The following is a 21,221-nucleotide window of genomic DNA, read 5'->3' as shown; positions in this document are numbered from 1 at the left end:
CTGACCATTAGCACAAGCTGAGGATATAAAGGGACTCTTTTCTCATGTGGGAGAACAAGTCCCCTTCAGTAACAAGGCCTTCCTTGAATACATGGCTGGCTCCCTAAAGACATTTACCAAATGTGGAGGCCACATGGGGAAGCTGGAGGCAAAGAGCAAACCTAAAACCTTTGAAGGCAAGCCTGAGTCTTCCATTCTTTTGAGACCTAGGAGATGGAAGTCCACCAGGCTCTCATTTCAGAACCCAGGAGAAAATTCTCAAGGAACAAGAAAGAACTGGGGATAAGCTAAATCTTATTAAAACTGCAGTCACAGCTGGGCACAGTGGCTCACACCTGTAATTCCAGCACTGTGGGAGGCCGAGGCAGGCGGATCACCAGAGGTCAGGAGTTTGAGACCAGCCTGGCCAACATGGTGAAACCTCGTCTCTATTAAAAATACAAAAATTAGCCAGGTGTGGTTGTGGGTGTCAGTGGGTGCCGGTAATCCCAGCTACTCAGGAGGCCAAGGCAGGAGAATTGTTTGAACCCGGGAGGTGAAGGTTGCAGTGAGCCAAGATTGCGGCATTGCACTCCAGACTGGGTGACAAGAACAAAACTCTGTCTCAAAACAAAACAAAACAAAACAAAACAAAACAAAACAAAACAAAAAACAAAAACAAACCACGGTCACTAGCCTGGGTAACATAGTGAGGCCCATCTCTACAAAAAAAAAAAAAAAAAAAAAAAAAAAATTTTAATGGCCAGGTGAATTGGCATGATCCCAGTCACTCAGGAGGCTAAAGTGGGAAGACTGCTTGAGCCCACAAGTTCTAGGCTATAATGGTGCCATTGTACTCCATTCTGGGGGTGACAGAGGGGGATTCCATGTCAAAACAAAAAAACCCAAACAACTGTAACCAGACCTGACCCATTCTAATATCTGCTGGCCTGAAGTGATCAGCTCTTCAGTCCTTCATCCTTAGACAGGAAATCCCTCCAAGGGAGATTCTATCCTTGCTGGTGGAATAAATTACCAGAACTTACACAGTTTCTTTATATACAATATCTACATATAATAAAAATTACTAGATTAAAATGTGGTGAATAAAAAATAGATATAGGCACACAGATGATCTCATTGGATTTAGCAGACAAAAATTAGATGAAATTGATGAAATGATAGGAAATTTCATCAGATAATTTAAATGTATTAAAATGAATCAAATTGGTATGCTACATTTAGAAGAAAGGAAGTTCTGAAATGAACAACTCACTAGATGGTTTGACAGAAGACTTAGGCACAGAGGAAGAGAGCTTAATTAACTAAAACACAGGTCAACAGAAAATATTCAAATTGAAGCAGAGAGAGATGAGAAATGAACAAAACAGATCAGACAACAAGAGACATAAAGGAAAAAGTGCAACATATGTATGAGTTGAGTTCCAGAAAACCAGGCAAAGCCATATTTGAAGAGACAGTGAGTGAAAATTTTCCAGACTTGATGAAAGACATCAATCCACAGATCCAAGAAGCTCAGTTAACCCAAAGCAGAATAAATAAAATGAAAACCACATATAGGCACATTATATTTACTGTGGTAAGTTAAAAACAAAGAGAAAAACTTTAACGAGCCAAAGGATAAAGATATGCTACCTTCAAAGAAGTGTAACTTTTCAACAGAAACTATGAAAGTCAAAAGATAATGGAATGAGAGTATACAGGTAGGCCAGACTGAAAGAAGAGATTTGCAGTGTGCGCCTGCACATGCATATACACACACACACACACATTTTTGACAGATGGCCTGTATCCAGAATATATAAACAACTCCTACACATCAATGATAACAATAATAACAGATCCACAGCACAATAGAAAAATGGTCCAAACAGAAATTCAAGACCAGCCTGGGCAACATGGCAAAACCCTGTCCCTACCTGCTCCCACATCCAAAATTAAAAAAAAATTAGCTGAGTATGGTGGTGCACACCTGTAGCCTCAGCATCACAGCTAGTTGTGCCACTGCATTCCAGTCTGGGCAACAGAGTGAGACCCTGTCTCAAAAAAGAGAAAAAAAAAAAAAGAGGGAGAAAGAAAAAGAAAAAGAAAAATGGACCAAAGTCTTGTAGAGGCACTTTAAATAGAAAATATACAAATGACTTGACCCAAAAACATATAAGAAGATGCTTAACATCATTAGTAACTAGGGAAATACAAATTCAAACCACGATGAGATACTGCTACACAGCCACCAGAATGGCTAAAGTTAAGTGGGCAAATAATACTAAGTACTGGTGAGGATGTGAAGCAATACACACTTTGCTGGTAGGGATGGATAGAAAATTATTTGGACTATGAAACAGTTTGGCAGTATCTACTAAAGCAAAACATATACTGGACTTATTACCCAACAGTTTTTATCCTGGGCATATACCCAAAGGAAATAAGTTCATCAAAAGACATGTGAGAATGTTCATATTAGCATTATTCATAATAGCTTCACACTGGCAACAACTAAAATGTCTTCAGTAGTCGAATGGATAAATACACTGCAGTGTATTCACAGAAAGGGACGCTGCAGAGCATTAGAAACAATACATACAGCAACAAATGAATCTCAAAAACATAATGCAGAGCTAAAGAACGAGATGCAAGGATTATATGCTGTATAATGGTAGACGAAGTTCAAAAGCAAGCACAATTGGTATATGGTGATAGAAGTTATAAAAGTGGTTACCTGTGGGAGTACTGAAAGGGAAGAAGTGAAATGGACTCTTTGGGGGGGCCCAGGGGGCCTGAAAATATACTATATCTTGATCTAGAGCTGTGGTGAGTGATTTTATCCCCAAGGGGACACCTGGCAATGTCTAGACACATTTTTGGTCATCGCATCCAGGGAGGGGTGCTACTGGACCACCCAGTGGGTGGAGATCAGGGATGCTGTTAAACATCCTACAGTGCAATGGGCAGCCCCCCTCAATAAGGAGTTATTTATCCCCAAATCTCCACAGCGTTCAGCTGAGAAACCCTAATCTAAATGGTGGTTCTCTGGGAGTACACTCACATAAAGTTTATTAAACTGTACTCTTAAGATGTGTAAACTTTACTGTAAGTTATAACTCAAGTAAACAAAGTTAAAAGCTGTCATAAACCTCACAAAAATACCAAATAGCTCTTCACTAAAACGTAACAAACACATAGATATAGAAACCTTGTTTCAGTTTTAGAAATACTCTAATTTATTAAAAAGTCTTAACAACCTAAATTTGCCAGGATTATCGTAAATCAGAAAGAATTAAACCCTTTATGTGAAGTCCCCCTTAAATGCAAATAAATATCTATACCTTTCTTTATGGCAAGAGATGCATAAATTATATCTGGGTAATCACTAGAAATAAACATTTGTAAAAACCAATAAATGTACGTGGAAGACCCCATACATCTAAGATTCTTTTGGAGTCATCAAAAGATAGAGAAAAGTATTGTTTCTCTATCAATAGGGAAAAAATACTTTTCTCTGTGGATTGTGTGCGTGTGTGTGAGACAGAGTCTCATTGTGTCACCAGGCACCAGGCTGGAGTGCAGCGACCTTGGCTCACTGGCAACCTCCACCTCCCGGGTTCAAGCAATTCTCCTGCCTCGGCCTCCCGAGTAGCTGGGACTACAGGGCATGCCACCACACCCAGCTAATTTTTTTGTATTTTTAGTAGAGACAGGGTTTCACCATGTTGAACAGGATGGTCTCGAACTCTTGACCTTGTGATCCGCCCACCTCGGCCTCCCAAATTGCCGCGATTACAGGCATGAACCACCATGCCTGGCCTTTTCTTTTTTCTTTTTAAGTCAGGGTCTCACTCTGTTGCCAAGGCTGGAGTGCAGAGGCAAGATCATGGCTCACTGTCACCTCGATGTCCCCAGGCTCAGGTGACCCTTCAGCCTCAGCCTCCCAAGTAGCTAGGATGACAGGGTACACCACCACACCCAGCGAATTTTTTGCATTTTTTGGTAGAGACAGGGTTTCACTATGTTGTCTAGGCTGGTCTGGAATTCCTGGGCTCAAGTGATCCACCCACCTTGGCCTCCTAAAGTGTGGGAATTACAGGCATGAGCCACCACGCCTGGTCACATACACTTTTTAACAGTAGTCTAATCTGGGTTCTAAGGATAGTGACTTCCTGCCACTAATTATCAACATGACTTTGATACAAATTAAGAAATCGATGGGCGTGCGCTCTTGGGCTGCTCTCTGGCCAGCACCCTCTCCTGTGTCAACTCTCCTGTGTCCACAGTCTAACCCATCTCTTCATTTCCCTCACCCTCAAGTGGAGGCGCCACCAAAATGCAGATTTTTGCAAAAACTCTTACAGGGAAGATCATCGCCTTGGACGCTGAACCCTCGGATACAACAGGAAATATAGAGGCCAATATCTAGGAAAAGGAGGGAATATTCCTCCTGATCAGCAAAGACAAGCAACTGGAAGATAGATGTAACTTCTCTGACTACAACATTCAAAAGGAATATGCTCTTGAGACTTCATGGTAGTTCTAAAAATAGGAAGAAATCTTATATGACTCCCAGGAAGAATAAGCATAAGAGAAAGAAACTGAAGCCAGTGTCCTGAAATACTGTAAGATGGATGAGAATGGTAGAATTAGAGGCCTTCGTCACAAGTGCCCTTCAGACGAATGTGGTACTGGAGTTTTTATGGACAGCCACTTTGATAGACATTATTGTGGTTAATGTTGTCTGACTATTGCTTCAACAAACCAGAAGACAAGAAATTGTGTATACTAGTCCTTTAAATCTCATTATCACCCCACCCTGAGACATAAAAGTTCATTATAAGGGTGAGGTAAGGGGCAGGCTGCATAATTCTTTCTACTGTTGCACAAATGCAACAGCTGTATAAGTGTTCATTCTAGCCAGTCAGCCTTAAAAGGGTGAAAGTGCCTGGTATTTTTAGCCTTAGAGCAGTACAGACTTGTGCTCTAGCCTTGAGCAATCACAATTCAGTCAGCTTCAGAGGGGCACAAATGCAGACAAACCAGATAGCAGGGCGCTCTCCACTACCTCACTGTTAAATGGAGGTGCACAGTGTACAACCCAGCACCTCAGGAAGCCAAACTAGCATGTAATTTCGCATGAGATCCCTTTGCCTCAAACCCAAATTCTCATATGAAAAAGATGTTACACTTTAGAGTAAAATGAATGTGTACCTAACTCATGTAAAATATCACTACTGAACAACAGAGCATATTGCTCATATTTCACAAGTGATTCCCCATGCAAGAACCACGACTCTAATCAGCTGGATTAGATTCAAGGTAATCTACTCCATGAATTCATAATCATATAATAGTACCTTGAGCACTCAGCCACATAAAACTTGATTGTGAATGGCCTCTCCAAGAGCCCATTCAATTGTACTATGAACTGACTCACTCCATGCAGCGTTGCCTTAACTCTTGAGCTAGCTGAGCAAGGTAACATTCAGGGACCATCTCAGATTGTGCCGGGTAGTCAGTGACTCACCCTTATTGTACTAAATGCTAAGCTCTGACTCAGAGTGAACCCTATTAGTTGCTGACTGACAGTGTAGTTGTTTGAATAGAAGCTCACATTGTGAGTCACCTGGTGGTGCACTGAAAACCAATCTGAAATATTCCCAACTGGACAGTGATTCACATTATAATCATATTGGGATTGACTTGAAACATGTGATTTCAAAACTAAGTTCTGCCAAACTGGCTTGGGAGCATGCTAGAAAGTCACTCCCTTCTTAACACCCTGTCCTTCTGTTTAAGAACATGTAGTAAGCATCCCAAGATGCAAAATCAAGAGTAGGGCATTCATGCAAGAGGTTTCATGGGGGCCAAAGAAAAAAAAAAAGAGCAAGATACTCAGTATCCAGTTCACACACTGGAGAAAACCACAGTTTCCTTTTTCAAGGATGCAGGCATAATTCCTAGAAGTACCTTCCCTGGAAGACACACAAGCCCTATAAATAACTTTGAACGACCAGATGTTAACCAGAAAGGCTCTGCCATATAATTCTTAAACTGCTCATGTGAGGGCTGGACCTTTTTTTTTTTTTTTTTTTTTTGATATGGAGTCTTGCTCTGTCGCCAGGCTGGAGTGCAGTGGCACAATCTCGGCTCACTGCAACCTCCACCTCCTGGGCTCAAGCATTTCTTCCACCTCAGCCTCCCAAGTAGCTGGGACCACAGGCATGTGCCACCACACCCGGCTAATTTTTGTATTTTTAGTAGAGACAGTGTTTCACCATGTTGACCAGGATGGTCTCGATCTCTTGACCTCGTGATCCGCCCACCTCAGCCTCCCAAAGTGCTGGGATTACAGGCGTGAGCCACCATGCCTGGCTGAGGGCTGGACCTTTAAGCCATCATCTGCCTCTGTCCGTGGAAGGTAAATGTTGTTAAATGGCCCCATGCAGAAACAGAACAGTAGGATTTCAGGAATTGATACTCAAGTGCCTGGAATGAAACCAGTTACAGGCTACTGCATTAAAATAAAAAAGCTTTTTTTCTCCTTTACTCTCGCTAGTCCATAAAATCACCTTCCGTGTAATTTTGAAGACCTTTCTAAAAGGCTTTCTTATAGGAAAGACCTTCAAAGCCATCAGGAAGGATATTTTAAGAATTCAAAAATAGCTCAAAAACGATTTCTAAACTGTTAACAAGAGATTAATAGAATATGCAATCAAATGTCTACCTAAGTAGGGCCTAAAATGCTAATACTGGCTCTGACAGTAGCTTGATCTGTGACCTTACCTTACTTGAAGTGAGTCATGTGGTCATGTCTTATAATGTGAGGGACCAAGATAAAGCTGTGGGACAACAGTAACCACGACATGACTGCCTGGTCTTTGTTGGGGCTATAGATAGCACATGCTTGTACACTTTTTTTTTTTTTAATGTATACTTTCTGTCTGTTAAGAGTTCACTAATCCATAGTAAACAGGAAATTAGCAGTGTGGTGTGTAAGCGCCCCGGGGAATGAGTCAGAGATCCTCATTCTGTTTTGGCCCCTAATTAGCAGGAGATCTCTGGCCCAGACCCTTAACCTCTCTCAATGTTTCCTCATCTGTAAAATGAAGGAGGTGGAATAAGAAACCTGATTTTCATCATTCTGTATTTTTTCTGTAAGGGGTGTTTCAGCTAAAACGTTTACAGTCTCAGACAAGTTAGCACTTCGAGCTCGTAAGGTACATTTTCAGATTCTTGTAAGCTGGCTGTTCACCAGCCCTGGCAATATAGCGAGATCTTGTCTCTATAAAAAATGAAAAAAGTAGCCAGGTGCAGTAGCAGCCACCTTAAGTCTCAGCTACTCCTGAGGCTGAAGTGGGAGGATCCCTTGAATCTGGAAGTTCAAGGGTGCAGTGGGTCTCGGTTGTGCTGCTGCATTCCAGCCTGAGTGAGAGAGTGAGACTCAGTCTCAAAAAAAAAAAAAAAAAAAAAAAAATTGGCCGTTTTAAAAATTTTGATGATGGACATGTGTTTCATTATGCATACTCTTTATAGTATACAAAAAAATACGCATTCTGTTCCTAATCTTATTTAAAGTTTGAAGTCTAGCCAATTATATCAATATAATAATAGTAATAACAGCTGTTGCTTGGTATGTACCAACCAGTTATAAGAGCTCTGTTACTAGTTTACTGAATGCTGTCAGCTAGCCCATTAGGTAGGGTTCTTGTTGCCAATGGCTCAATCTCGGCTCACTGCAACCTCTGCCTCCCAGGTTCAATCGATTCTCCTGCCTCAGCCTCCCGAGTACCTGAGATTACAGGCATCTGCCACCATGCCTGGCTAATTTTTGTATTATTATTATTATTATTATTATTATTATTATTATTATTATTTTTTGAGACGGAGTTTCGCTCTTGTTGCCCAGGCTGGAGTGCAATGGCGCGATCTCGGCTCACCGCAACCTCCGCCTCCTGGGTTCAGGCAATTCTCCTGCCTCAGCCTCCTGTGTAGCTGGGATTACAGGCACGCACCACCATGCCCAGCTACTTTTTTGTATTTTTAGTAGAGACGGGGTTTCACCATGTTGACCAGGATGGTCTCGATCTCTTGACCTCCTGATCCACCCCCCTCGGCCTCCCAAAGTGCTGGGATTACAGGCTTGAGCCACCGCGCCCGGCTATTTTTGTAATATTAATAGACACGGGGTTTCACCATGTTGGACAGGCTGGTCTTGAACTCCTGACCTCAGGTGATCCACCTGCCTTGGCTTCCCAAACTGCTGAGATTACAGGCGTGAGCCACCGTGTCCAGCAGAGGTAGGTATTCTTATCATCCCCATTTCACAGACCATGAAACTAACTCCCAGAGAGGATAACTAGTCCGAGGTTATGCAGTTAGGTTGGGATCTGAACCCAGTTCCAGAGCTCAAGACTCTCACCAGTTAGGCAGCACTGCCTTTCATATGCGTTACTAACATGTGATAAGAAAGACGTCACTTAATGAACAGAAGATGAACAGGATGAGGCCCAACAGAAAATTAGGTTTTGACCAAAAAAAATTTTAACAAAAATAATAAATTGCAAACCATGGTTGTGCCAAAAAACGTACAGATGGTAATTTCACTAGAAATGCCCTTGTTAAGTGTGGGGAGGAAGTCAGACCATTTTATGCACTTGAACATTTGTTTAGTCAATTTCACGGCCTGGAGCCACTAGAAGTGAAATGAAACCAAGCCACGCCAGGGCCCCGTCACCTGTGTCCCAAGGAGGGAGGCTGGAGACTGATGCAGAATCTCCTTGCCCCCCACACTCCGGAGCAATGAGGAACCCGCGTGCAGGTGCCTGATTCTGCTAGCCAGTGAGTGAGGGTCCTGCCGGCACCGAGGGCACCGGGGCTGGGGTTGCGACACCAACCAGCCAGGAAACTGAAGAATGTGGGGAGGAACCCCAGTCAGGAAACTGAGGGATGTGGGGAGGTTGACAAAGAGCGATAGGCTTTTGCCAAATTCTGAGACCGACAGGAATCGAGGAGATTTTCCCTCTAGCGCTCTCCACCTTCGGGACAAAATCCTGTCAACCACGTTCCCTTCTCCAGCCTGAGCATTGCCGGTGCCCCAGGGGCAGCAGCTGCTTCCCCGGGATCCCCCTCTTCTGTCCCCGAGCGCTCCGCACCGTCGCGTCCCTGTTGCTGGGGTTGCTCGCTGGCCCTGGCTGCACGCCAGGGTTTTCCTTCGACGCAGTCAAGTCCGGGATGCTCAAGATGCACCTCAGTGCCCGCGCGCCGCCTATCCCAAAGCCCCTTCGCCACTCACTCCCCCACAAGCGCGGAGGGAGCCGGGGAGGTCACGGGGCCTATAGACCCCCTCCCGGGGCCCACTCTCTCCCGCCCACCTCTCTAGCGGCGGGAGGGCCGCAGCGCAAGCAAACCTCTCCCCAAAACGCCCACCCCCCTCTCTGCAAGCAGCTTCTCTCAGGGCTCCTCCCCCACCCATTCCTCCACCGGAGCTGGGTGGGGGCATCGCGGCTCACAGAGCCGGGAAAGCCACCCTGTCCCGGAGCGCCGCTTCCCTAGAGGCTCCTGGCCCATCCGTTCCCCCAACGCAGGAGGACAGCAGCGCATACAGACCTTCCCCTCCAACGCCCACCTCAGTCCCCCGCTGCTTCCCGCACCTCCAATCCCCGCCCCCAGTCTCCCGCCCTCCGCCCCCAGCTTTCCAGTCTCCGCAGTCCCGGTGCCCAGACTTGTTGCGACTTCCCAAGGCAGCTCCGAGAGTGCGGAAGATGAAGCCCCCGGGTTTGTTCCAGGAAAATCTCTGCAGCACCCCCACGTTAACCTCCTTGGCGCAGGCGAAGGGTGGAGAGCACTTCTGTTCATCTGGTTTTAGAGAGCGTCACCAGAGGCCCCGAGTGAACGCCCACACCTTGTTGGCCCTCCAGGGTCCACGCGTGGGGCGCCCACTTCTCCACCCCGCCCCTCTGTACCCCCGCTCTGGTTGCACTTTTCCTAAAAGGAGGCGCTGCGATTCCGGGAGGGTTTCCTTTTCCTTCCCAGCGGCGCTCAAACCTCCGGCCTCGGGCGCCCTGGCCCTTCCTTGCCCTCTCCCTATCCAGTGAGAACGCCGACGCTTCCACCGCCTGGACTTTCCAACACACGCTTCGGGTGGTCAGTGCGATTTCTAGGGTCTAAAGTCTAGACTCCCGCGTCCTCCACCGACCCGAGGCCGCAAAGATGGAATCGCGGACGCCCTGGCAGATCCGGGACAAATGGGTCCTGGTGGCGCGAAGCCCCTCTTCGGACGCGACGCACCCGCAAGCTCCACTCCCCCAAACTCCCACTAATGCTGCGGGCAAGCACCCCCGACTCGCACTCGTTCCCGCCCCGCAGCCACGGCGACAGCCCGCCGTTCCGACGAGCTGCGCGCCCCTCCCAGCCTCGGCCACTTCCCAGCGCGAAGCTTAAGAGCGAGCCCGAGAGGAAGAAAGAGAGGTCGAGGAACCGGGATACTCACGAGCCCACCGTCCACCCCGCCAGCCGGAGGGGAAGCCCCGGCCGGCTCGCCTCCGTCCGCCGTGCGCATGCGTCCCGCGGGTGCCTTCTTGCTATTGCCGCGCCGCGGGCTGCCCTCTCCACGTCGGCGATCGCTTTCCGCGCCTTTCCCCTTCCTTCGGCTCACGGTCTCGGCTCTAGCACTCTACTCCCGGCCTGGCCTCTTCCTCCCCTTGCTCTGCCTTCTCCCCGCCCCCTCACTCCCTTTACCCGGCGGGGCAATCCCACGCCTCGCCTCCCTCCAGCGGCGGCGCACTCCACCAAGGCGGGGGCGAGGGGTACCCCCGAGGCCCCACGCGCGGCGCGACTTCCGCCCCAGTCGCAGCCCCACTGCTCCAGTCTCGGATTAGCAAGTCCCAAGAGTGTGGATGCGAAGCCAGGCGCGCGTGGAGGGCGTCGTGAAGCCCCCTGTGTCATCACTTTCCCTCGGCGCGCGGGGGCCGAGCGCGACTCAAGTGTGCGGGGCTGCGTGCTCGGACCTTGTCAATGAAGGGAGCGGGAGGGAGCAGCGGGGGTGGGCGGCGAGCGCAGAGGGGGTGCTCGGTCCCCAGAGCTTCGCGTCGGTGGACTGCCCGCCTCTGGAGGGCAGCCCCCTATCGTCTCCTCGGCCCGGGGCGCCTCTCCGAGCTCTGTCCCCGCCCCACCCCGGCGCAGCCTCCGCCTCCGGTCTTCCAGCCCGGGAAAGCTGCCCTCGCCCTCTCCCAGCGCGGAGGCCCCACTCGGCAACCGAGCTGGGGGTAAGGGGAGGAACTAACCCCTGACTCCGGATCTCGCTGAGACCCTCGGTAGTCGCCCTCCGCGCCCCCTTCTCCAGGGACTTCGGAATCCTGGGAGAGGAGTAGATCAGAGCGTGGCCGGGGAACCCAGCCGCCCAAGTATCCGGACTCGCAGCACCGCGCGTCCCAGGAGCCCGCGGCGTCCCCTGGGGAGTGGGGCCCGTTGGGGCCGCGGGGGTAGTTCCCCGGAGCCGGGAGGGCTAAGCTGAAGCTGGAAACTGACCTGACACAAAAATAACATCACGTCATTTCCTCCCTTGCCTGCCGAGAGGGCAAGGGAGTGGGAGAGCGAGCGCGGGGAGCCGGCGGAGGCGCGTCTGGGGGAGGCTTGGAGTAGGGAGAGGAGAGCGCGACGCGGAGAGTTTGAAAAGCAGCCTCGGGGGGAAGAGCGAGGGCTCCCTTGTGTTTTCTTGGACCCTGGAAAAGAAATGGCCCGGGAAAAAGTAGCTTGGAGTGCCTTCCTGCGGGGAGGGGCGGTGTCCCGGGAGCCGCCAGCGTCCCATCCTGGGACTTGCACAGCCATGTCCCGGCCTTCCCGACCTTGCCACCCTCCCCGCTGCTGGCCCCGGCGGAGCGGGTCAGTTGGGGTTAGGAAGAAGCGGGAGAGGCTGGTGTCCTGGGGAGGCTGAGTGTGGGGCGTGGTGGAGACCATGGTACTTACCGGCGTGGGCGAGCTCTGCCCAGCGGTGGCGTCGTCTTCCCTGGTCTTGGTGACCGGATGGACGGGCCTCAGCGGGCGACCCCCCAAGGGTAGGCCAGACAATGCCAGAGCCGCCCCGAGCAGGAGCGAGAGGCGGCCTGGCAGCTCCTCGTGCCCCCGCGGGAGCCGGGCGGCCGGCAGGGCGGGAAGCAGCGGGGAGAAGTCCGGTCGCCTCTGGGAAGCCTCGGGAGGGGGTCGCCGGAGAAGGTGAGAGAAGAACCTTGCTAGGCTGGAAAGCGGGCTAGAAAGGAGGCCGAGCAGCTTCGGGGCAGCGGGCGAGTCTGGGAGCTGTGCAGGCGTGAAGGGCTGGGCGGGGAGAGAGAAACAAAACCAGCAGACGGTTACTGTGGTGTCTGGCCGCTTAGACAGGGCTCTGTACTACAGAATTTTGAGGCGTTACTTTGGGGGTGCAAGGAAAGGTCGGTGAAAGCAGAAGGAAGGGCCTATGGTTAGATTCTTTCCCCTTCCACTCCTGTTTTTCCTAACTCCGTGTTACTTCAAGTGTGGTCCGTGGGCCAGCAGCTTCGCCAACACCTCGGAGCGTGTTAGAAATAAAGACTCTTGCCAGGCGCGGTGGCTCAAGCCTGTAATCCCAGCACTTTGGGAGGCCTAGGCGGGTGGATCACGAGGTCAAGAGATCGAGAACATCCTGGTCAACATGGTGAAACCCCGTCTCTACTAAAATACAAAAATTAGCTGGGCATGGTGGCGCGTGCCTGTAATCCCAGCTACTCAGGAGGCTGAGGCCGGAGAATTGCCTGAACGGAGGTTGCGGTGAGCCGAGATCGCGCCATTGCACTCCAGCCTGGGTAACAAGAGCGAAACTCCGTCTCAAAAAAAAAAAAAAAGAAAAAAGAAAAAGAAAAAGAAATAGACTCTTGAGCCCCACCCAGCCTACTGCATCGGAATCTGCATGGTAACATTCCTAGCGGACTCCAATGCGCACTGAATGTGACATGCAGTATGCAGAAGGGTCTGTGTTCACATCTCTTGGTTCTTTAGAATTTGGATGAAAATCTTGGTTCACTTTTGCAACTGTTGCTCTTCCCCTCCCTTCTCTGGTCTTCCCTTGTTCCTCCTGTCTTTTCCGATCTCACTAAGTGTTCAGGGCTCTGCTTGCCAGAGGCACAGAGTTGGACTTGGCTACTAGATTCTATTAAGGTAATTGTCTATGGGGGGTTCAGATAGTGGCTGAAGGTGGCTGACGGGCCCCAGACCCTCCACAGGCTGGTTGGAGGAAGGGACTGGCCAGTGTGGCTATGAGTATGCTGCTGGAGCAGGGGACACCAGGACTCCATGTTGGGGCCGCTGCTACAGGTGAACCCTCTGCAGGCCCCCTTTCCAAACTCCGTGTGTCCTTCTTATTCTCGGGAACGCCGGCCTTTCCACTTTCCACTTGTTGCTTAGGAGGCCTAAGCAAAGAGGTATTTGTTTCCCCTTGAAAAGTGGAGGGCAGCATTAGTTTAGAAGTCAGAAGCCCACTGTTCTAGACCCAACCTTACCCCTCACTTCGTGGCTAACCTTGGGAATGTCTCTTTATTTTTTGAGTTCATTTATAAAGGAGTTGAACTCAGTGGCTTTTTAAGGTCACCTGCCTCGTTCAGGCTCTCATCTTTGAGAAGCTTTCAATTTCTTGATACATTAACGTTTAGTGTAAATACAAACCGGAATCTAGCTCGGCCAATGCAAACACCCCCTCATGGCAAACAAAAAACAATTTAATCTGTCTGTGAAAAACAAGAGCGGTGGTTGCCAAAAAAAAAAAAAAAAAAAAAAAAAAAAAAAAAAAAAAAAAAAAAAAGAAGAAGAAGAAGAAGGTGGAGGGGGGAAGCAGCGAATAAAGTACCGAGGTGGGGCGGCGCGGGCGGTGAGGGCGGGCGCTCTGGGCTGGGCGCGGGTCCCCGGGGCGCGGCGGCCGCTCTCCAGGGTCCTGAAGGCGGGAGCGGTCGCGGGCGGCCTCGTGGGCCTGGCGCGGTTCCCTCACTCCGCAGTCACCAGGCCCGGCCTGTTTTCTTTCGGCGGTGGAAATCTTGTGGGAAGCGATTGTCAGGAGAGAGGGAAGGAAACCTAGCAACCCATTCTCATTCATGAGGCCCTTTCTGGGAAGCCGCGAGTGCAGTGGCTGATTTGTCTTTCTGTCGTTTGTTTGCTCCCGGGTGAGCTGAACTCGGTTTGCATTTCCGAGTAAGTTCACACTGTTTCACTTCCCCTCATTACCTTTTCCTGGAGAATGGGGTCGTTCTCCTAGTATTCTCACTCTCCCCGTTCAGCTGCTCCCCTCCCCCGCTTTCTGGCAAGGTGCTTTTATTTTAGGGGCTGGAACTGGGAGCCGAGGAGGCTTCTGGAGAAGCGCCAGCCGCTCGCTCGAGGGGGGAAAGTGGGCGACTTGGAAATCGGCCTTGGCCCCGAGGGAATGAGCTTCGGAGCGTTGGTCTCGCCCGAGAGGAGGGCAGGGGACGCGCTCCTCCGGCTGCAGCTTGGGGTGGAGGCCTCCGCGGGGCAGCTGGTCCTGGCCTGCACCTGCGGGGGACTGCGGGCCCACGGCCGCGTCTGCGCCCCGCTCCGGAGCTGGGGCCCTCGGCGAGGGGCGGAACCTCGGCGGCTGTGGGCGCCCGGGCCGGAGGGACCCTACACTAAGAAGTCGAGAGAGGACCAGCCGGGTTCCCAGCGACCTAAAGCCAGACTGAGCCTATCCACGACCTTCCCGATCCCACGCAAGGGCTTGAACAAAGCCGAAATGCCGAAAGCGAGCTCCCAGCACTCTTCTGCGAAGCACGCCCAACTTCGAGGAGCCGAGCTCCAAAGGCCTTTCGTGGGTCCCAGAATTTGGCGTCTCCAGCTCATGTTTTCACGTGGTTTTGTGATAACGCGCGTACTCGTAACCTCGTTTCTCCCCTCGCCCCAGCCCTTCTTCCCAAGTCACTTGCACGCCCCTGCCCCTTCCTCCGGCACGCTTCATTAGGCATTTTGCTTCGGTCCTGTGCTTCAAGACAGAGACTCTTGTGAGGGAAGTCGTCGAAATGTTCAGACAGAATAAAAGTCCCAAACCTGATCCAAGAAAAACAAAACTCAGCTCCTTTGCTCAGTCACCGCTTGCTGGCCCCATACTGGCCTCCTGATCAGCCGCCTGCTCGCCTACAGCTCTGCAGCCACCGCGAGCCTGGCGCGGGACCCAGGGGCTTCTCCAGTTAGGGGAGGGGATGAGGGTGAATCAAGCAAGGTGTTGGGTGCTGGAATCCTTCCGCACCTCAGGCAAAAACAGAGCCGAAGAGTATCAGTGTAGCCATACAATTCGATCTGAGGAAAGTTATCTGAGGAATGACTTTCAGCTGCCCGCAGGGCTTGCACTTCAGAGAGCCTTGTCTCTTTCAGGCCAGATTCTGTTTGACAGTCTGAGGGTTTCAATAATAGTCACAAAATGGAATCATCAGGACTGTAATTCCTGGAAGCACTGGTCCTTAGGGATCCAGAAGATTTAGGGATTATTTTATTCTGATTGAACCACCACTTCCCTAATCAATCATGTTGGCTACTGAACAGTAACTAGAATGCATTTACACAAACGAAAATCGCCACAGCCCAAATCTGTATGAACCATGTTCTGGCCATTTCCAATAGAAGGTTTGTAAATAGCAGCATTTCATAAGGGAAACATCCGTAGTAGAATAAACGACATCTGTACCAAAAATTTCTGAGCGCCTTTAGAATTAAAGTCACAGTTCAAATAGAATTTGAAGTCAGTTTTAATTTTACGAAATGACTTATTTCCTCCTGAACTTTATTTTTAAGTTCCACTTTGCTGTGGTTTAGTCATATTATACATTTTAACTTTCTGTTATTTGGAAATGTAATTCTTCCACTTGGACCGAAGAATCTAGCTGACAGTGAAAACTATAAAGGCAAATCTTTCCCGGCACTGACCATAAATTATGCCGATTGAAAGGTGGCAATATAAATAAGCTAACAGGTCCTGGCTATTAGAGCCACGGGTTAATATTAATTTGAGGTGAACCCAATTCTTCATAATATGTTTCTATTATTAAGGTTCCTTCAGAATCTCAATGTTTCTCATGAAAGTACAACTCTTAAAAAGAAGATTTCTGCAGCTCATAATCAGTTCTGACTTGTTCCATTCTTTTAATAACTTTTAAAATGTATTTATGCCTAAGGCTTGTGTGGAGATGTCATAAAGAGATGTTGTGTAATTGAGGCAATGGTAACGAGGGAGGAAGGGCTGGAAAGGGAAGTGGTGTGGGCCAGAAATGAGAGCTGCTTAGAAGACTTGTATGTCTAGGGAAGAGAAACACTCAAAGGCTCAGTCTGCCCTGCTCCTGCAGAGATAACTGGGTCCTCTCTTCTCACCACAGGTATTACTGCCAAGTAAGGGACTTAGGGTAGGAGATGGTGCCCCACCCCCCCGCCGCTTTTTTTTGACAGAGTCTCACTCTGCCGCATAGGCTGCAGTGCAATGGTGCGATCTTGGCTCACTGCAACCTCCATCTCCTGGGTTCAAGCAATTCTCCTTCCTCAGCCTCCCAAAAGTAGCTGAGATTATAGGCATGCACCACCATACCCAGCTGATTTTTTTATTTTCAGTAGAGACTGGGTTTCACCATGTTGGCCAGGGTCGTCTCAAACTTCTGACCTCATGTGATCCTCCCACCTTGGCCTTCCAAAGCACTGGGATTACAGGCATGAGCCACCACGCCCAGCCAGAGATGGTGCTTTGAAAACTTATAATATAAAAAACGGAAATCTTTCTATTCTCCAAACTTTCTCCTCTTGCTGTTGTCACCATCTTAGTAAATGGCAACTTAATTACTTTTGATCAAGCGAAAAGCATCATTGGAGTATCACGGACTCTCTTTTTAAAATTCTCTGGCCAAATCCAACTATGTCGTATTCACAGCTGTCACCCTGTGTTATAGGTTGACCTGCACCTCCCAAATTTAAATATTAAAATTCTAGAACTTAGTACCTTGGAATATGACCTCACTTGGAAATAGCATTGCAGCAGATGTAATTAGTAAGATGAAGGCCACCCTATTCCAATATGACTGGTGTCCTTATAAAAAGGGGACATTTGTCACAGATACACACACAGAGAGAATGCCATGTAAAGGCAGAAATTGAGGTGATGCATCCACAGGCCAAGAAATGCCAGAGACTGACAGCAAACCACCAGAGGCTAAGAAGAGGCAGGGAACAGATTCTGCCTCAGAAGGAATTTGGCCTCAAGATTGCAACATGGAAACCCTGACTGAGTTTCCAACCTTCCTGTCCCGTCCTGTGGACTTCAGAATGAAGACTGCAACATCAACTCTTACTTGAAGTTCCAGACTGCTGGCTTGCCCTGCAGATTTCAGACTTGACACCCTCCACAATTAAATGAGCCAATACCTTAAAGTAAATCTCTCCCTATGTAACACACACACACACACACATACACACCCACACACACATTCTCTGGGGAACCTTGACTGATGCACATCCCTCCCTGGTCTTTCTCCTTCCCTTTGCCGTGTTTCTTGTCATAGTCACATCTCAACAGGGAAACCAAGGTTATCCTTGAAAATGTCACTCTGCAGCTGCAGACTTTGTTTCTCTTTCTTTCCTTTTTCTTTCTTTCTTCCTTTCCCTTCCTTTCCTTTTCTCTCTCTTCTTTTCTTTTTTCTTTTATTGAGACAGAGTCTTGCTTTGTCGCCCAGACTGGATCACAGGGCTCACTGCAGCCTCGGCCTCCTGGGTTCAAGCAGTTCTCATGCCTCAGCCTCCCAAGTAGCTGGGATCACAGGTGTGTGCCATGACACCCAACTAATTTTTGTATTTTTAGTAAAGATGGTTTCACCATATTGGTCAGGCTGGTCTTGAACTCCTGGCCTCAAGGGAGCCACCCGTGTTGGCCTCCTAAAGGGCTGGGATTACAGGTGTGAGCCACTGTACCCATGCCAGCTCCAGACTGTCTATTGACTTCTCATTTCAGGGTAACATCCAAAATCCTTACTCTAGCTCCCAGGGAACTACATGAATGATTCCACTCTGCCTCAGATTTCTTCTTCCTCTACAGTTCCTCTCTGCGATATAGTTTTTTTCTATAGCACTTGTCACCATCTCATATAGTATATATTCACTTGTTGATCTTTAAGAACTAAGCAATAATTCTGTCTTTTTTGCTAATTGCTGTCTCCATAGAGCCTAGAACAGTGCTTGGGTGGATAAAGTATTCAATTAATATTCTTTGGACGGATGAATTAAAAACAAACTCAGATATCACTCAGCCATAAAAAGGAGTGGAATTCTGATACATGCTATGACATAGCTGCACCTTAAAAAACATGATGTTAAGTGAAAGATGATAGACACAAAAGGACAAATATTGCATCATTCCATTTCTGTGAGGTGTCAAGAATAGGCAAATTCATAGAGACAAAGTAGAATGGAGGTTACTAGAGGCTGAAGAAAATGGAGAGTGATTGTTTTGCGGATACAGAATTTCTGTTTGAGATGTGTATTAGGCCATTCTTGCACTGTTATAAAAAAACACCTGAGAATGGGTGTTTATTAAAAAAAAAAAAAAGCAATTTAATTGGTTTATGGCTTTGCAGGCTGCATGGAAAGCACGGTGCTGGCAGCTGCTCAGCGTCCGGGTAGGCCTAAGGGAGGTTTTACTCATGGTGGATATCGAAGTGGGAGCAGGCCTGTCACGTGGCAAGAGGGGGAGCAAGAATGAGCCCAGAGGAGGGAGGTGCCGCGTATTTGTAAACAACCAGATCTCCTGATAACTCACTCACTATCATGAGGACAGCACCCAGCAGAGGGATCTGCCCTCATGACTCAATCGCCTCCCACCAGGTCCCGCCTCCAACACTGGGGATTATAATTCCACATGAGATTTATGGGGGACAACATCTGAACTGCATCAGGAAGATGAAAGAGTTCCGGAAATAGTGCCATTAAATTGTATGCCTACAATAGTGTATTTTATGTTATTTATATTTTACTACAATTTTTTTTTTTTTTTTTTTTTTTTTTTGGAGACAGAGTCTTGCTCTGTCCCAAGGTGCCAGGCTGGAGTGCAGTGGTACAATCTCAGCTCACTGCAACCTCCGCTTCCTGGGTTCAAGCAATTCTCCTGCCTCAGCCTCCCGAGTAGCTGGGACTACAGGCACGCGCCACCATGCCCAGCTAATTTTTGTATTTTTTTTTCGTAGAGACAGTGTTTCACCATGTTGGCCAGGATGGTCTCAATCTCTTGACCTTGTGATCCACCTGCCTCGGACTCCCAAAGTGCTGGGATTACAGGCATGAGCCACCGCGCCCGGCCATATACTACAATTTAAAAAAAAAACCTCAAGATGTGAGCTGAGAGGAGCCCAAGAAGTCCACCCAGGGAGAAAGGATGGCTGAATTAATTACTCTTCGTTCTGTCATTGAGTTTGCACCTATCTCTTGGGGTTCTCTCACCTCATTTCTGCTGCCATCATCAAAGTGTTTATAAGAGAGACATTGCCTAGTTTCATTCTGCTCCTAGCATTTGGTGGAACATAGATTGTGACATGGGGGAGTAGTAAGAAAACAGCAGAAACAGAAACCAGACCAGGAAGGGTCTTGTAAGCCACTCACTTACTCATTCTTTCAACAAGCATTTATTGTGTGTCTCCTGTATACCAGGCACTGTCCTAGAGGCTTGGGATTCCGTGAATGAGAAAGAACATGACCTGCTCTCAGCATGTGGTGAATGGGAGGGTAGTAAGGGTCGGTATAGTTTGAATAGGGCAACCAAATCATGGTAAGGATTTTGGATTTTATTTTATTTATTTATTTATTTTTTGAGACGGAGTCTCGCTCTTGTTACCCAGGCTGGAGTGCAATGGCGCGATCTCGGCTCACCGCAACCTCCGCCTCCTGGGCTCAGGCAATTCTCCTGCCTCAGCCTCCTGAGTAGCTGGGATTATGGGCACGTGTCACCACGCCCAGCTAGTTTTTTGTATTTTTAGTAGAGACAGGGTTTCACCATGTTGACCAGAATGGTCTCGATCTCTTGACCTTGTGATCCACTCACCTCGGCCTCCCAAAGTGCTGAGATTACAGGCTTGAGCCACTGTGCCCGGCTGGATTTTATTTTTAAAGCAATGGAAAATAGGCCGGGCACGGTGGCTCATGCCTCTAATCCCAGCACTTTGGGAGGCCGAGGTGGGCGGATCACAAGGTCGGGAGATCGAGACCATCCTGGCTAACACAGTGAAACACCGTCTCTACTAAAAAAAAAAAAAAAAAATTAGTCAGGTGCGGTGGCACACACCTGTAGTCCCAGCTACTCAGGAGGCTGAGGCAGGAGAATCGCTTGAACTCAGGAGGCAGAGGTTGCAATGAGCCAAGATCACACCATTGCACTCCAACCTGGGTGACAGAGTGAGACTGTCTCAAAACAAACAAACAAACAAACAAACAAAAAAGCAGTGGGAAATCATTGAAAGGTTTTCCGGCAAGAGAGACATTTGGTTTATATCTTTAAAGACTCCTTTGGCTGCTGTGTATTGGAGTGAATTAGGGAGGGGCCAAGGGTTGGAAGAAGAGAGAAGATGGTGACTTGGACAGGTCATGTAAATAAAAACATAAATAAATGGGCAGGTTTGGCAGAAGTTTTAAAGGTAGAATTAAAGAGGACTGCAGATGAATTGGAAGTGGAGGCTGAGAAAAAGAAATCAAAGGTAACTTTGAGCAGTTGAATGGCTTACAGAACGGAGAGGACTGGGGAGGAAAATCAAGACTCCTGCTAAAGACAGATTTTTCAGATGCCTATGAGTCATTCAAATGGAGATGTCAGACAGGTTGATGTAGAGGAGGCTTGAGCTCAGGTAGAGAGGTCTGGGTGGGAGTCTAGGAGATGTGAATTTGGAATCATTAGCATACAAAGGTATTTAAAGCTACTGGAATTGGATAGGATCCCTAAAGACAAGGAAAGAGAGAGTCAGAGAAAGAAGACTGAATCTTTTTTTTTTTTTTTTTGAGGCAGAGTCTTGCTCTGTCTCAAAAGCGGCTCACTGCAACCTCTGCCACCCGGGTTCAAACAATTCCCCTGCCTCGGCCTCTGAGTAGCTGGGACTACAGGCATGCACCACCACACCCAGCTAATTTTTTGTTTTTTTAGTAGGGTTTCAGCATGTTGGCCAGGATGGTCTTGATCACCTGACTTCGTGATCCGCCCACCTCGGCCTCCCAAAGCT

The 21,221-nt window shown here is 48.5% G+C and overlaps 1 protein-coding gene across 4 annotated transcripts in view; it reads right to left on the bottom strand.

Annotated features, from left to right (window-relative positions):
- Positions 1 to 21,221, bottom strand: part of RGS20 (regulator of G protein signaling 20) — a 102,811-nt gene that overhangs the window by 59,394 nt on the left and 22,196 nt on the right. The window contains exon 2 of one of the 4 annotated variants that reach the window (XM_039464512.2): positions 11,956 to 12,300. In XM_039464512.2, the coding sequence (XP_039320446.2) occupies positions 11,956 to 12,300 (345 nt within the window). Of the gene's footprint in view, positions 1 to 10,480; positions 11,087 to 11,273; positions 11,488 to 11,517; positions 11,718 to 11,955; positions 12,301 to 21,221 lie in introns of those variants that run through there. The other 3 variants (XM_074386656.1, XM_039464510.2, XM_039464509.2) reach the window with 3 other exon arrangements.

This window comes from Saimiri boliviensis, chromosome 15, assembly GCF_048565385.1.
Source record: "Saimiri boliviensis isolate mSaiBol1 chromosome 15, mSaiBol1.pri, whole genome shotgun sequence".
Lineage (NCBI taxonomy): Eukaryota > Metazoa > Chordata > Mammalia > Primates > Cebidae > Saimiri > Saimiri boliviensis.
Note: the sequence above shows the minus strand (reverse complement) of the source record. Positions and strands in the feature narration are given on the sequence as shown.